The 15,525-nt window shown below is 39.3% G+C and overlaps 1 protein-coding gene across 2 annotated transcripts in view; it reads left to right on the forward strand.

Moving 5' to 3' along the window:
* LOC149921107 (ADAMTS-like protein 5) overlaps nt 1-15,525 on the forward strand; it is a 41,032-nt gene that overhangs the window by 16,254 nt on the left and 9,253 nt on the right. For both annotated transcript variants that reach the window (XM_090163825.1, XM_090163824.1), the window contains exon 2: nt 13,895-13,989. In XM_090163825.1, coding sequence (XP_090019951.1) covers nt 13,915-13,989 — 75 coding nt within the window. In that variant the 5' untranslated portion in view covers nt 13,895-13,914. The remainder of the gene's footprint in view (nt 1-13,894; nt 13,990-15,525) is intronic.

A 15,525-nucleotide genomic window follows, 5' to 3' on the forward strand; every position in this document is an offset into this window, starting at 1 on the left:
GCTGAACGTTTTACGGGCGGAGGGAAAGACAATTTCAGAATTTTCCCCTTCCGACGGCAGCAGGCGCTAAAGCGTCTAGCGAATGAAAACTGTACGCGAGAAAATGCACGACTTTCGACGGGTTGCGTTCTCCGTGTGTGGGGTGCTGTGTTTGTTGCTCCTCGGTGCCAATATAATTAGTTACCTTTGTTCAAAGAAAGATGGACTTCAGCCTCGAATAAATTTGTTCAAAATTTTTGCAGTATTTACAGTCAGTGTATTTTAATTTATACCTTTAAAATTAGAGATTCGATAACACATGATAATTTTTATGACAAATAAATAAAATGTAAAAATCTTTAAGCCAAAACATGCACAATTTATTGGATATTGATATTAAAAATAGGTCTATTGTACTCATTTTAAGAAAAGAATTTGTAAATGGCTTAGACTTGGGTTATCAAGAATTGTAAAGTTTTTTACACTTTGATTAACTTTAGTAAAAAACAAAATGGAAAGTTTTTGTTTTTGTCGTATGGCCACCGAGGGGCTAACCACTCTTAGAAAGTCTGTACACCGGATTACGCTTAGATTAGCACTGCCAAAGGCAGGGACTTCAAAGATTACGCGTAATCCCATTAGTACAGTCAAAGGTATGGCTCTGTACACAGATTACGCGGAGTGATCAGCCCCTCGATGGCCACCGTGCCGAAGGCAATTTGGGTTTAATATGAATGTTTTACCCCTCCCACGCACGAGTATTTTACTCTGGTGGACTGAGGGGGATGTAATATTTAATTTATATTATTATACTATCACTATGACATCAATAAATTATTAATAATAATATTAACTAAGCAAATTAGTTAATTTGGTTCGCAATTTTAATAACTGATTTTTATTCTTTAATTTCACTAACTTTTAAGATATCGATCATTAGCTTAATTATAATATACTATTTCAACTAAATCATTAGATGCATTCAAATTGCCAACAGAATGAAATCCATGAAGTTCAGAGACAATTTCGGCAATGTATCCACTTTTTTTTTTTCAAATTAGAACTACAAATCGTAAAAAAAATAGAAACTAAAATAGTAAAAAAACCTTGGATTAGTTTATACGGGAAACCTGATATAAAATTTCGCATGAATCGACATTTTTGACAACCCGCTAAGAGACAGTATTAAAAAATCCATTTGGACTCTTTTTTTATCTGTCGTTTCGAGTGTTTGGAAGGATACCAACCCATTCGGAAACGAGCTCCTCCAAATGAGAAAGTACTTTCAACCACCAATCTTAATGTTCGGGTTCGCTTTCTTCTGAAGTTTTTGCGAACTCCGTTTTTTCGGAGGAGGGTGGGGGAGTCGTTCGAGATGACCCCAGCTCGAAAATTTCTTTAAATAATTTGAGCCCTTAAGTCTCTCTCTCACGCTAATGCACGCGCGCTTTTTGCTTCGTCCAGAATGTGTTATTTCTTCTACGACGTATCTGTTCATTTCTTCCTCTGTGCTTCTCATCGAAACTATTGAGTGATTGAACGTCATCTGCTCAAACAGATCTGTTTCACAAATTACTTACAGGGAAGCCCTTATTGGCAAGATTTTATTTTAAGTTAAACTAGATGGGGTCATTTTGACCGTTTTGGCGGGAAGGGAATAAATACTTCACTTCGAGAAACGCTCCTAACACTTAAAAGCTATGTTTTAAACGCCGTTAGCGCGCTGGTAGCGCCCCTCGCTAAACGCCGTTAGCGCGCTAGTAGCGCCTCTCGCTAAACGCCATTAGCGCGCTAGTAGCGCCTCTCGCTAAACGCCATTAGCGCGCTAGTAGCGCCTCTCGCTAAACGCCGTTAGCGCGCTAGTAGCGCCTCTCGCTAAACGCCGTTAGCGCGCTAGTAGCGCCTCTCGCTAAACGCCGTTAGCGCGCTAGTAGCGCCTCTCGCTAAACGCCGTTAGCGCGCTAGTAGCGCCTCTCGCTAAACGCCGTTAGCGCGCTAGTAGCGCCTCTCGCTAAACGCCGTTAGCGCGCTAGTAGCGCCTCTCGCTAAACGCCGTTAGCGCGCTAGTAGCGCCTCTCGCTAAACGCCGTTAGCGCGCTAGTAGCGCCTCTCGCTAAACGCCGTTAGCGCGCTAGTAGCGCCTCTCGCTAAACGCCGTTAGCGCGCTAGTAGCGCCTCTCGCTAAACGCCGTTAGCGCGCTAGTAGCGCCTCTCGCTAAACGCCGTTAGCGCGCTAGTAGCGCCTCTCGCTAAACGCCGTTAGCGCGCTAGTAGCGCCTCTCGCTAAACGCCGTTAGCGCGCTAGTAGCGCCTCTCGCTAAACGCCGTTAGCGCGCTAGTAGCGCCTCTCGCTAAACGCCGTTAGCGCGCTGGTAGCGCCTCTCGCTAAACGCCGTTAGCGCGCTGGTAGCGCCTCTCGCTAAACGCCGTTAGCGCGCTGGTAGCGCCTCTCGCTAAACGCCGTTAGCGCGCTGGTAGCGCCTCTCGCTAAACGCCGTTAGCGCGCTGGTAGCGCCTCTCGCTAAAAGCCATTAAGTTTTATATTGTATTTTCAGAACCTTAGCTTATGAATAAATGTAGTTCCCTTTAGCCCTAAGAACTGGAGGATGTCGTTTTGATCCCGGAGCATTCGACGAAGCATTTTTGGCTTGCCCGACTTGTTTCGTTGAGAAGGGTTCTCTACTCGGCGTTCGTTCGTTGGCTTCTCTCTCAGTCGCTTGTGATGCGGTTCAGGGCCCACGCATATCTGGTTTTGACACGCGACTTTCGGTATTTCCCTGCCTATACGCCTCGCGAGAGGACCACGGCTCCTATTAACGATAACGGCTTCTTTTAACCCTCGCCGGGATACCGATACGCGCCGAGAATTGCTCTTCAACTTCGTGTTTATTTTCTCCTGCACCTGAAATTTAACAGCTGCAGAAACTACTATATATGGGCCTCTGTTATATATTACATCTTTCACAAAATTTTCGTTTGGAATAATGAATTGCGGTGAACTTATTTTAAAGCTAACTGCAAAACACTGTTTAAGCCAGCGCTAGACAACGTGTAGGCGAAAGTTGTAGCTGAGTAGACCTAACTTCATTTTGTACAGTCTATATTCAGCTAAACGTTTCCCTGCATATTAGAAGAAATGGCTTTCCCTTATTCGATGTCGATCAAACTTTTGATACAATTATGTAACATAATGTTTTTAAACATTTAAATATAGTTTTGTACAAAAATTATTTTCGTTAAAATATTTTTGATTAAAACTTAATCATCGTTTGGGTAAAATCGAAGTGTATCAGCTGTTAAACATATCGCTACGTCCGCCATTAAAACTAAATTTCTTCACGAAGTGGTTTACCGTATTTTAATAGTCTTCATAAATTTTATCTTTTACTCTTATTTGAGCCAAAGGCTCACGGAAAATCTCAGCGATAAATCTTACCGCCGTCACCAATAAAAATGGACGCCGTTCACTCTGGAGATAAACGTACCATAAATAGATTTCGTCGACTGTGCAATGGCTCTGGTATGCCCTCTACTTACTTATTTTCCTTCAAGCGAAGGTGGTCGCGAACGCGAACCCCTCCGGCTTTGCACTCGGGAGCGCCCCCGTTCGGAAGTAACTGGCTCTAAACTAAACTAAATGTCACCGTACGTCAAATGATCAAGATCTCGTCGTAATGACGATGGCTGGGTAAACCGGGCGATGTATTAATGAGCGGAAGATTTCTACGGAGGCCCTCTAGTGGGAAAAGATTGCAACTCGCTTACGGTTTCAAAGCGACTGCTTTAAATTAGCTAGACCCAAGACACGATTGTCATCTATATGCCGAAAGCATTAATCTCTTCGAGATCAAATTATATTCATAGCTCGTTTTTTTATTCTTGGAATTTCGTGGGGTCCCTTCAATGAGAAATTTCAATTATCGTTTTCCGAATTTTTGGGGCGGGTTAAACGCGTTTTCCTCGTAACCCTGAAGGCGTGGAAAGTGGTCCTTTTGAATGATAACGCTTTATTTATAACTACAGACCGGTATCCTCAGAATGTCTTTAGACGATTGAGTTTGTTAACTGATGGCTAGATAGAAAAGTACTGCCTCGAGGCGGTTTTCGAAATTGTTGCTTTTTAAAATAGTGGTATTGGTTTTGCAGGGGTAGTTGACGGTGGGGTCCTTTAATCTTAATTATAGAAATTATATCTACCCCCTAATATACGTTATTTAGACGTCAACTTTTTTCAAGTGGACTTGTTTGATGTGGTAAGAATTAATAATATTTGGTAAAAGTAATGCAGGGTTTTAAAATTATAAAGGTACGTTTCACTACTTATCAGTTTAAATTTTTATTATTTTAGCACTTCACCGGTGAACGTTATTTAAGAATACCGTTTTTGGAATATTTTGGGTATTATCATGAATCTATTTAAGCCATGAATATTCAAGTGGAAATACCCTGGGTCAACTCCGGCGAAGCGTGGGGCGGAGCCATTTAAATTTACGTAGTCGAAGTAGAACTTGTAGAACTCGGCTTTTATTTATAAGCAGTCGGTGAGTTAGTTCCTAAAACGGCGCGTTATGGTTTCTTTTTGCAGTATTTATCATCGATCTATTTCATTAGATTCATGTATTTATTTAATATTATTAGAATAGTTATTATTATAATGAAATTATAACATTTATTATTTAATAATAATACGGCTCGTAATTATGACTTTCGAAAACTATTTGGCGCGAAAATGACATATCCGAATTCGTTCTTATTGGCTAATAAATTAATCACTCGTTTGGGGCCAAAATAGGCTCCGCCCCCCGTTCTCTCGGAGTATACCTTGGCTAATGATAGTTGAATATTCATGGGTTAAATAGATTCTTGGTATATTACCTATAGAAAGTCAATGGGATATTTTGAGGATTACCTATAAAGTCTGTGGGATATTTTGAGATAATATTTGGTTAATTATCCATAATTGATCGCAAAGACGTTTCAGCGGTTATATCGGCGGCCATTTTCCCGTGTTTCAATAAATTTCCACCAGGTACCGATCTCGGTCTTACTCCCGTGATGGGGGGGGGAGCAAAATTGTCATCCCGCCCAGTCTTCCCCTTCTCTCTGGCAAGTCAAATGCGCCCACAGGCTGCTCTATGGCTCTCTTCCTCTAATCTAATTCTGGTCCGATTGGTAATTGTCACTTTTGCTATAGGTTATACCCAAAATATCCCACAGACTATGAAAGTCTGAGGGATATTTTGGGTGTTATATATAGAAAGTCTTTGGAGTATTTGATTGCCAAATTCATCTAGTTGCATTTTTTCCGAAGGGAAACCTTAATTTCCTTTACTATTATGCAATTCCCTCAGACGTTCCTACATATTCGGTGAAGGAGGATTTGTTCGAAGTACATTCCGCTAAACAACGCCAAGCGTAAACCTGAGATTCAAAATAATATTGAGTTCAAACGATTTCTACAATATCTGGTTACGATTTTTCATAAACAAAAAGTGTGGTGGTCATGAACTCGGGTGATAAGATTTTCGGAAGTGCAAATGTCGTATGCAACGCCGATAGCATCAGAATATTAAAATTTAGTCCAAATAAAAGAAATTCTTAAAGGGAACGTTAAAGCTCATTTTTTAAGATGATCCAGAAACATCTAATTTCGGATTTCTGCCAATTAGTTATAATAATTAATCTAATAGCTAGGCCAGGAATCCATAGCTCTACTTTAAATGCTTATCGCGGCAGATTTTCGTCTCAATGTGGCAGACGGTGTTTTTGACGTCACTATGTTAACTTAACAAACAACAACGTGAGAGGGGAGCGCGCGCGGAGGGGATATTTTCTGTCGTAGGCGGGGCCAAAGCTGTCAGAGTGATCTTACTATACGTGATACGGCAGGATAAGCATTCCAAGTAGAGGTATGGATTAATGGTTAGGCTCATAATCAAGTCACCACCAAGTCAGCTATCGACATTCATTCCGCTATCCCGGATGACCGACGTGTCCACGCGAGCCAACAGCTCCCTACACTAACTATTGCCGTCAACCCTTTACACATTTTTATGGGAAATGGAAACCGAAGAACTCTGCGAAAACTCCTTTAACCAGTGGGGAGATAACTTGAGAACTCAACGCGTGAGTTGTTTAAAGTCTGAACCCGGTTCCACAAGCTGCGAGCTGAAAGTGTTAGCCTCTCCGCAACCCCACTTGCTGCTTTAAAAACAAGCGTGTGTTTATCCGAAGATTTTTATCTAAAAGGCCTAGGTTTTCTTCTGCCTGTCCCCCTTTAAATTAGGCCAACATGTTCCGCGGTTGGCCTACCACCAGGGTATTTGTGCTCCACTAAGTTAATTTAAAGGGGGACAGGCAGAAAAAAACCTAGGCCTTTAAGAATATATTATCTTTAAAGAGGCTTACATCGATATGGTTATCATATGTTAAAGGGAATAGAACCTCCAACGCGTTCTTTATGGAAGACCCCATCAGTGGCGCCGATCCCATGGGGGCGGCGGGGCCGAAGCCCCCATTGGGAAAAAAAGCGATCGGTGCCACTGGACCCCATCAATTTCCTTTATTCCCTTCACAATCAGCGATTATCAGCGCCGCCGGTGTGAAAAGCCCTGAGAGGCAGCGGACGATATTGGAACCCTTGGAGGGCGACAGAAATACCAGAGGTTATATTCCCTTTAAACACGTATCTTTGAAGTTCCCACGTACGCCGTGAACGAACTTGGCGCCACGTGTAACATCTAGGTAAGGCCCTCGAGGAATTTTTTCTTGAAGCCAAGCCGTGTTGATATTTAAAACTTTTATCAAAAGTAAAATTACACGATTACTTCTTTTTAGGTACTATTCTTTATTATAGCCCCTTTTGAAACCTTTTAAGCCGCCTTAAGGGAATTAAATGGAATTTAAAATATATTTATGTATTTCCGTAACTCTACAGAAATAATTTGATTCTGAAGATTTGGAAATTGTTTAGCGACGTTACAATCCTAGAGATGTATCTTTCTTGGCTTTATTCCAGCCCCATCTTTTAAACATCTTTAACTTTCGAAAAGCGGCAAGATCTTTGAAAACGGGGGAGCTCTAATCTGAATTAACGACGCTGAAATGATGTTTAGGTCGACGCGCTTCGTTTTAATAGGATTCCCGAAAGATTTCACGACACCAACTCGGAGGTTAAGCAGAGCTCTTTGGAAATTTGAACGGAGAGCATTTTCTTCATACTCTGCAATTTATGTATTTTTACCTATAATATACATTTTTTTTGTAGGGTGTATATCGTGCTCCTCATATTTAGTGTTTAAATAAAAATACTGAATATTGCTGGGCTATAATACTCGTCTGCCCCGATGTATAACGTGTACCCGACGACGAAATGCATTGTTCGAGATGGTTAGGCAATACTACTTCCTATTCGTGATTTTGCGAAGTGAGAAAAGGAGTTATGAAAACATTAATACAAACACATTGTGCCAATCACCAAAGTTGAGTACTCTTGTCTTATCCAATTCGCGGCAATTTTATAGGTGGGTTGGTGAGTAGTTGTTTACCTGCAAATCTTAAATTATGTTAAAATGCGCCTAAGAATTGTAAAAAGTAACTCTAAATCTGTAAGAATAGACCAGGAGAAGAGACATTGATGGTAAATCAGGGTACACCAAAACCATTTAGTGATTAGACAATACCATGAATGTATTCATTTCAACCATGAATATCTAACTATATCATTACCCTTTCTAACATCTGCGGCTCAGATGGGTGGAGCCTTTCTGCGCTTTACGTAATCACTTCACCCAATCAGAACTTAGGAGGCCGGCGTTTGTCGTTGATTCGATCCACAAAACGTTTCAGGAATTGCACGATTTAACCGGCTACGAAAATGACTGGTGATTCTTAGAAAATTCCTGTACTTTAACCAAATTATTTAATAATCATAAATAAAGGAATTTTTTAAAAATATTCTTATTTATTTTCGTTCTAACAAAAAGATCTGTAATAAAATGTTAGAAATTAAATTTCGTCCTAAGCCTTGGCACTGAAGCTATAGTCAAGTTTTAAAACGATTCGCTTCAATACAATTTTTGAGTGTCGGCGCGTGACCAACGTCATAATAACTAAGCACCTCCCATCCTAGCGACTGAGGCCAGACTGCCTATTGCAGTTCGATATTCATGGTTGAAATGAGTACATCCATGACAATGCTCAGTTTACCGTAAGGCGCATCTTAGTAAAGTTGTCATTTGTTTTTTAATCGTGTTTCCCCGGTTTAGTAAATCTAAAATGTGTCAAAGTTCATTTGGAATCTTAGTAATTTTCCGTGAAGCACTGTCAACCGATTTCAAATAATATTTCGTCACGAACGTCCCGCATACTCCCGACGTTGTCGTTCAAACGTCTAAAGCTCCTTTATTTAACCTCTCTATTGTAACCTTATAAGCGGCTTAAGATAAAGGGAAAATATTAAAACTGAGATGACAGCACCGTCGGTGGCCAAAGCTTGAGTCTCTTACCGTTCCAAATTCTTTTTACCCTTAGCGGAGATGAAAAAAAAGCATAAGTAACAATATTTACTCAGTAGCGGCGCCAGGATTTTTGGGGAGATAGGCCAACCGTTTGGAGCCCCCCCCCCCCCCCAAATTCTGGAGGCTCCCTTACCAAGTTTTCAAATCCGTCCACGTGGATTAATTTTTTTAAGCACCTGGTTCAATTTTTTGGTAAAATGGGTACGCGACGCCAAATTAGAACTAATTAGTAATTTAAACATTACTTTAAACAGTGTGTGTTGATCCTTTTTTGTGTACCGATAACATTTAAGCAATGAGTGGTTATTTACTTACTCCTACGACTCAATTCCAGTCTATCAATTTACATTCATTCCTTCGGTACTTCGCGTGTACATCCCTCACATCAGAACTTACAACTTTACGAAAATGTATGTACGTTGGTACACTAACAAGGAAGTTTAATAACCATTTTTTTGTAAAGTTAAAATTAAAGATACAATTGGGATATAGTAGCGCTCGCGAAAAATTTGAAAGGAATAAAAACCGCAGTGTCGTTAAGCGAATCACTCGCATTGAATATTGGAAAATTAATAAATAAATAAACTATTTCGCAAACAAATTACAGAATTTTCTTATATTAAATAATTTGGAGGCCCTTAAGACGACTTTTAGAGGCCCCTACTAAAATTTCAAGTAGGCCCAGGCCTACCGCGGTCTGTTGCTGGCGCCGCTACATAATTTACTGTAAGTAAAACACTTGAGTTAATGTTCTACCTCCTCTCTTCGCAGTAACGTCGAAAAAATCGAAACTGGTGTTTATTCGCCCTTTTAACCATTTGAGGCCCAGGCTAAGTTAATTTTAAATTTCTTCATAAATGAAAGCTAACAATAACTTCGCCAAAGTATTGATGTAATATTGAATACGAAGGTCAAATTAGAGACCCTCTCTTCGTATCTAGAGGTAGTACGTGGTTTATTTTAGAGGGTATTTCTGCTTAGTTTGGTACGTTCAAATTATCACAAATACCCAATTTTATGACGATTTTGGTGTTTTTTAGCAACCAGTTCGGGTAAAATCCTTAACCTAATTTGATTTACACACAATTAGGGTCGAGTTTAATCAACATTTTTAGATTTTTGTTCACAATTAGGGTCAAGTTTAATCAACGTTTTTAGATTTTTGTTCACAATTAGGGTCGAGTTTAATCAAAATATTTAGATTTTTGATCGCAATTACGGTCGATTTTAATCAACGTCTTTAGATTTTTGATCGCAATTAGGGTCAAGTTTAATCAACATTTTTAGATTTTTGTTCACAATTAGGGTCAAGTTTAATCAACATTTTTAGATTTTTGTTCACAATTAGGGTCAAGTTTAATCAACGTTTTTATATTTTTGTTCACTACCAATTTTTGAAATATATTCAGTCGTAGGTAGAGTTAATATATTTTGGTGTTTAATTTAAAATGTAGGACAAGACCATTTAAAGGTATCGTCGTAAAATCTTCAGTCGACGCGGGAAAATCTGAGATAAGCAAAATTTCGGGCAACAGCATGTGGTTGTTAGGAGCGCACGTGCAGATTTACGCGCGAGATGGAGTTGAAACTAAAAATATCCGCCGTCGAATAAACATCTTCGCGATCCTAGCCTTAACGTAAACACGCGAGAAAACGATTTTTTGCAAAACCACCAAGACTTCAGTTGGTGAAAAGGGCAGACTACTTTTTATACCTTACGGCTGCGAGGGTAACTATGTACTTAAAAAGATAAGTTAAAGAAAACAAACAAAACACAGCAGACAAACCAAAAAACAAATCAAAGGGGTTCAAACTTTAAAGAAAGTTTAGGGTCTAAAATTTCAAATTAAATCTAATGTTTAACTGAAACCACGCGAAAAGATTCCATGATAGTGTTAGTTTCGTAACTCGGCTAAAGATGGCGATTGTAACTTAAACGCAATAACACTTACGTTTATCGGCGCACTCCAATTTTTCGTCGAATATTCTCAGTGAAACGTTTTTAGTTAAAATGTGAAAACTCTAATTTAGTATTTCATGAGTTTTAAGTGGCACTATAGGTTTTACTACCTTTTTTAAAAACGGATATTGGCTGTCGAATTTTTATAGTCTTGTTAAAATCGGGAAATAACGGTGTTTACAGCTGTTTCTACCCTGAAATAAGCCTTTTCAAGGCTTACTGGGTTTCTGTCCCTTATTTATTAGCCGGCTACAGAAGAGTTCTTTTCAGCTATATTTTGGCGGTGACTGATCTGAAGCACACCACTTTTAGCCCACCTCTTCATTTTTACTATTTTTGGATTTTTTGCGCTTAAATTTATTTTGATAGTTCACTTCAATTGTTCATTTTTCTCGAACTGCGTTTTATAAAGTTTGAAAGGCATTTTGTTGGTTTGTGCTTGACGATTATAAAATATATTCCTTATGTAAAAAAATACTAGTTTTTAAAAAACAAACCCTCAGGATTTACCTCGACAAAAATTCTAAACACCGATTCTGAAACCCAAAAAACTTTCGGCCACTTCAAATCCGTTCGAAATCTTGAGCTTAGGCTAAAACTTTAATCCGCAACTTAAAATACGATGGAAATTGTAGACCAAATTTTGCATTTTCTTTCGAGTTGTAGACGAAATGTTACAACTTCAAAAGTAAGATAACTCTCGTGCGGAATTGACACCTTTGTAATATGATTAAAAAAGATGTTACGGATATTTAAGTACACACAATTAACTATATTTTAAATATTATATTTAAATTTGAACAACTTTAACTTAACCCAAGAGGAATTTTATCGAAAAGGGTTTTTTTTTGAGTTGCCTTGTTTTGGAAATAAAGGTAGCGAAACGTGAACAAGTTAATTTAAATTATTTTTAGACAAACCGAATTTTTCGAGTTACCTGGTTTTGGAAATAAGTTTGCGAAAGACGAACTATTTTGGAGTTAGATGGCGCCTGAACCAATTGCTACGAAATTTAAATGTTACAATAGCGCATACGCGAGTCGTTTGGGTCCCACGAATTAGCCAGAAATATCACTTAAATTTAATATTTATTAATGCAACCGTAAACGTAGTTCACAAATAATCAGTACTAACTGAAAATATAATTTACAACAAAGTTGGATTTAATTTAATAAAGGGATCTACATTTTAAGTCGAAAATCGCGAGAAATCAAATTGCCAACAATTACTAAAATGGGCAAATGCCCCACTTCCGGGGCTCCGACCTCACAAATGTTACCAATGTCGGCGAGGACATATTTGCAATTTTATTGCCGTATCACCTGTCTTTGTACCGCGAGATGTTGTGCGGCGGACACCATACGTGAAACTATTACACGCAAATCCCTTAGCATGGTGTGTAAGTGTGTAAAAAGGATTTAAGCCTTTACCAGAATCCGTTTTATAAACTTCACCCAGATTGAAAAATGTATAAATCAGTTTTAGCTAAAATATGGTTTTATCACTAACGTTACCGCGTAAAATTTTATTAAGGTACTTCGAACTTTATTTGACACGTTAATATTTATGTACAAAGCTTGGATAGTAACGTATCCTTCGCGATGGCGATACGTTACGAAAGCCTACGTGCTCCGTCTGGTTAATTCCCGCGATTGAAACTTTATATCCCTCCAAACAGCGATGTTTACTTAATAAAAATCGTGAGTTCCGCTTTAGAAACAAAACAAGATGATTCTTTCATAGGGCCTCGTTTTTACGCCTTTTCGAGAGGAAAATGGATATTTCCACTCGAAATCTTTATGGTCATATTTACGCTTCTCGTTTTCTGTCTTTCGACCTACTTGCTTCAATTTCCGCGTAAACGAAGAGGTTTCGAAAACCGGGATCGTTCAAAAGTCAAGAACTCTGTTACCATAAATCAACATTACTTTTATTTTGTTTCTACTATTTCTTCTTCACCTCGATTTTTAATGGGTCGACTAACATTTGTATCGTATTTCGGCTGTAAACGTGTAGTTTTAAAGGTGTTATTGTATTTTAGGCCCCGTAATATAGAGCCATCTAGCTGACAACGCGGGAAGTTTCTAGTCTGATTGATATTTTTGTTAATTAAACGCTTCACGTTTTAAACTGACAAATCGTTGGTAAACTGAAAAGTCAAATTGACATAAATATTATCAGAAGTATCCCTATAATTTTGGTGTTTTTGCTTGAACCATTTACCCTTCGCAAACTCACGCTGATTCCGTTTTTAAGAAGAAATAGTTCAGGATGAAATACACCGAATAAAGATTTTATAAAACTATTACATCGCGAAAATGGGGTGTCGAAATTAGTTAATTCAGAATTGTGATTATTTTACATGATAGGCGGAGTAGTTTTCAGATGTTGTGGTGTTTGCTTTCGTGGTTATGTGGAAACTTTTATCCTATTGGAAACTGTCAAGAACCTGTGAAGGTACAAGTTTAATTTTTCTCTTTAAGATATAATATATACTCCTGGTATTCTCAGATAATAATAAACCTCTGGTGGGGTAACTAAATATCCAATTTCCTTTCTTGTACGTTATGATATAAACGTGTAATATAATTTTTAAAGCAATGACTAAAGAAGTAACTTGGTAATAATTTTTGGTTCGCTTTGAAAACCTAGAACCTTGTGTCGTCTTCTATTTTGCCAATTCTTGATTTTTCAGTCAATTACTCATTTTCTCCTGGCGGGTTTTCGGTGTGTTCAAATGTGCATATCACCCAAATGAATGTTACAAGGAAAAGGTTTAATTAGATAATGCACCTCGAAGCGTGTTTATTATAAACTTTTGATCAGAAGCGAAGTAGCCCTTCAATTCGGAGTTAAGGCAGTTTCCAACTTCTTATTCCACCTGTGTTGAAAACGTGTAATCCTTTTTACTACAAACTAAATAATCAACTTCACGAGAATGGTTTTAATAATTCTGGTGTAATGTACTCCTGTCGTCTGCAATATTGTCTGAATCCCTTTTTATGGAGCACACGTACGCGCTGAGTAAACGTAAAGTGCCCATAAACGACTAATATTTGGCCAATTTTAGGTCGTTACAAATTTGCGCATGTACAAATCACAGAATGCCCAAAAGTGGTAACTAAGAAACCATGAAGGGGTATTATAAAACCTCTGGTATTATTGTAAGCCATTAATATTTTACTAAGCTGATTACGATCATGCCTGGCATAGGCCTTAAGTGACGGCTTTTGAAAACGTCTAGGGCAAGGAAATTTCTCAGCTATGGTATTGGTTTCCGTTACTGTTCAGTGTAAATCACGGAGAAACCGTTAAAATTTAAACTGGGTGGTCACCATTCTTTCGCGACGAAGCTTGCTCGCGAAAAGCTCTCTTAAAACATTTTACATATAAAGATCACTTGCTAAAATTGCAGTTCAATTTCATTGATTCACAGATATTCAGTTGGAGTTTGCCATGCTGGAGAGGTTTCTTTGGTATTTGGTCACATATTCACCGTCTTGTGTCATTATTATCCTGCAACTGATTCTGGTAAGTCATACCATTTTTTTCTCCAACTGAAAATACTTGAAAGGTGTGACGAATAAATTAAGAGCTTCTTTAGGATAATTGAGAAGGTATAACTCAGCCCAACTGAGCCCACTTTCCAAAGATGTTAATACCCGAACAAGTCTTTTATTTGAAATAGTATTGCCATATTTTGAAAAATATTGTAATCCAGTTTTAAACTATTTCTCCTAGTTTTAAACGTGTTAGCAATCCTTATCCTTGTTATCAACCCGTTAGCCGCCCTTATCCTTGTTATCAACCCGTTAGCCGCCCTTATCCTTGTTATCAACCCGTTAGCCGCCCTTATCCTTGTTATCAACCCGTTAGCCGCCCTTATCCTTGTTATCAACCCGTTAGCCGCCCTTATTCTTGTTATCAACCCGTTAGCCGCCCTTATTCTTGTTATCAACCCGTTAGCCGCCCTTATTCTTGTTATCAACCCGTTAGCCGCCCTTATTCTTGTTATCAACCCGTTAGCCGCCCTTATTCTTGTTATCAACCCGTTAGCCGCCCTTATTCTTGTTATCAACCCGTTAGCCGCCCTTATTCTGGTTATCAACCCGTTAGCCGCCCTTATTCTGGTTATCAACCCGTTAGCCGCCCTTATTCTGGTTATCAACCCGTTAGCCGCCCTTATTCTGGTTATCAACCCGTTAGCCGCCCTTATTCTGGTTATCAACCCGTTAGCCGCCCTTATTCTGGTTATCAACCCGTTAGCCGCCCTTATTCTGGTTATCAACCCGTTAGCCGCCCTTATTCTGGTTATCAACCAGTTAGCCGCCCTTATTCTGGTTATCAACCAGTTAGCCGCCCTTATTCTGGTTATCAACCAGTTAGCCGCCCTTATTCTGGTTATCAACCCGTTAGCCGCCCTTATTCTGGTTATCAACCCGTTAGCCGCCCTTATTCTGGTTATCAACCCGTTAGCCGCCCTTATTCTGGTTATCAACCCGTTAGCCGCCCTTATTCTGGTTATCAACCCGTTAGCCGCCCTAATTCTGGTTATCAACCCGTTAGCCGCCCTAATTCTGGTTATCAACCCGTTAGCCGCCCTAATTCTGGTTATCAACCCGTTAGCCGCCCTAATTCTGGTTATCAACCCGTTAGCCGCCCTTATTCTGGTTATCAACCCGTTAGCCGCCCTTATTCTGGTTATCAACCCGTTAGCCGCCCTTATTCTGGTTATCAACCCGTTAGCCGCCCTTATTCTGGTTATCAACCCGTTAGCCGCCCTTATTCTGGTTATCAACCCGTTAGCCGCCCTAATTCTGGTTATCAACCCGTTAGCCGCCCTAATTCTGGTTATCAACCCGTTAGCCGCCCTTATTCTGGTTATCAACCCGTTAGCCGCCCTTATTCTGGTTATCAACCCGTTAGCCGCCCTTATTCTGGTTATCAACCCGTTAGCCGCCCTTATTCTTGTTATCAACCCGTTAGCCGCCCTTATTCTTGTTATCAACCCGTTAGCCGCCCTTATTCTTGTTATCAACCCGTTAGCCGCCCTTATTCTTGTTAAAA

Source organism: Leiobunum rupestre, chromosome 11 (genome assembly GCF_980474605.1).
Source record: "Leiobunum rupestre chromosome 11, qqLeiRupe1.1.hap1, whole genome shotgun sequence".
NCBI lineage: Eukaryota > Metazoa > Arthropoda > Arachnida > Opiliones > Sclerosomatidae > Leiobunum > Leiobunum rupestre.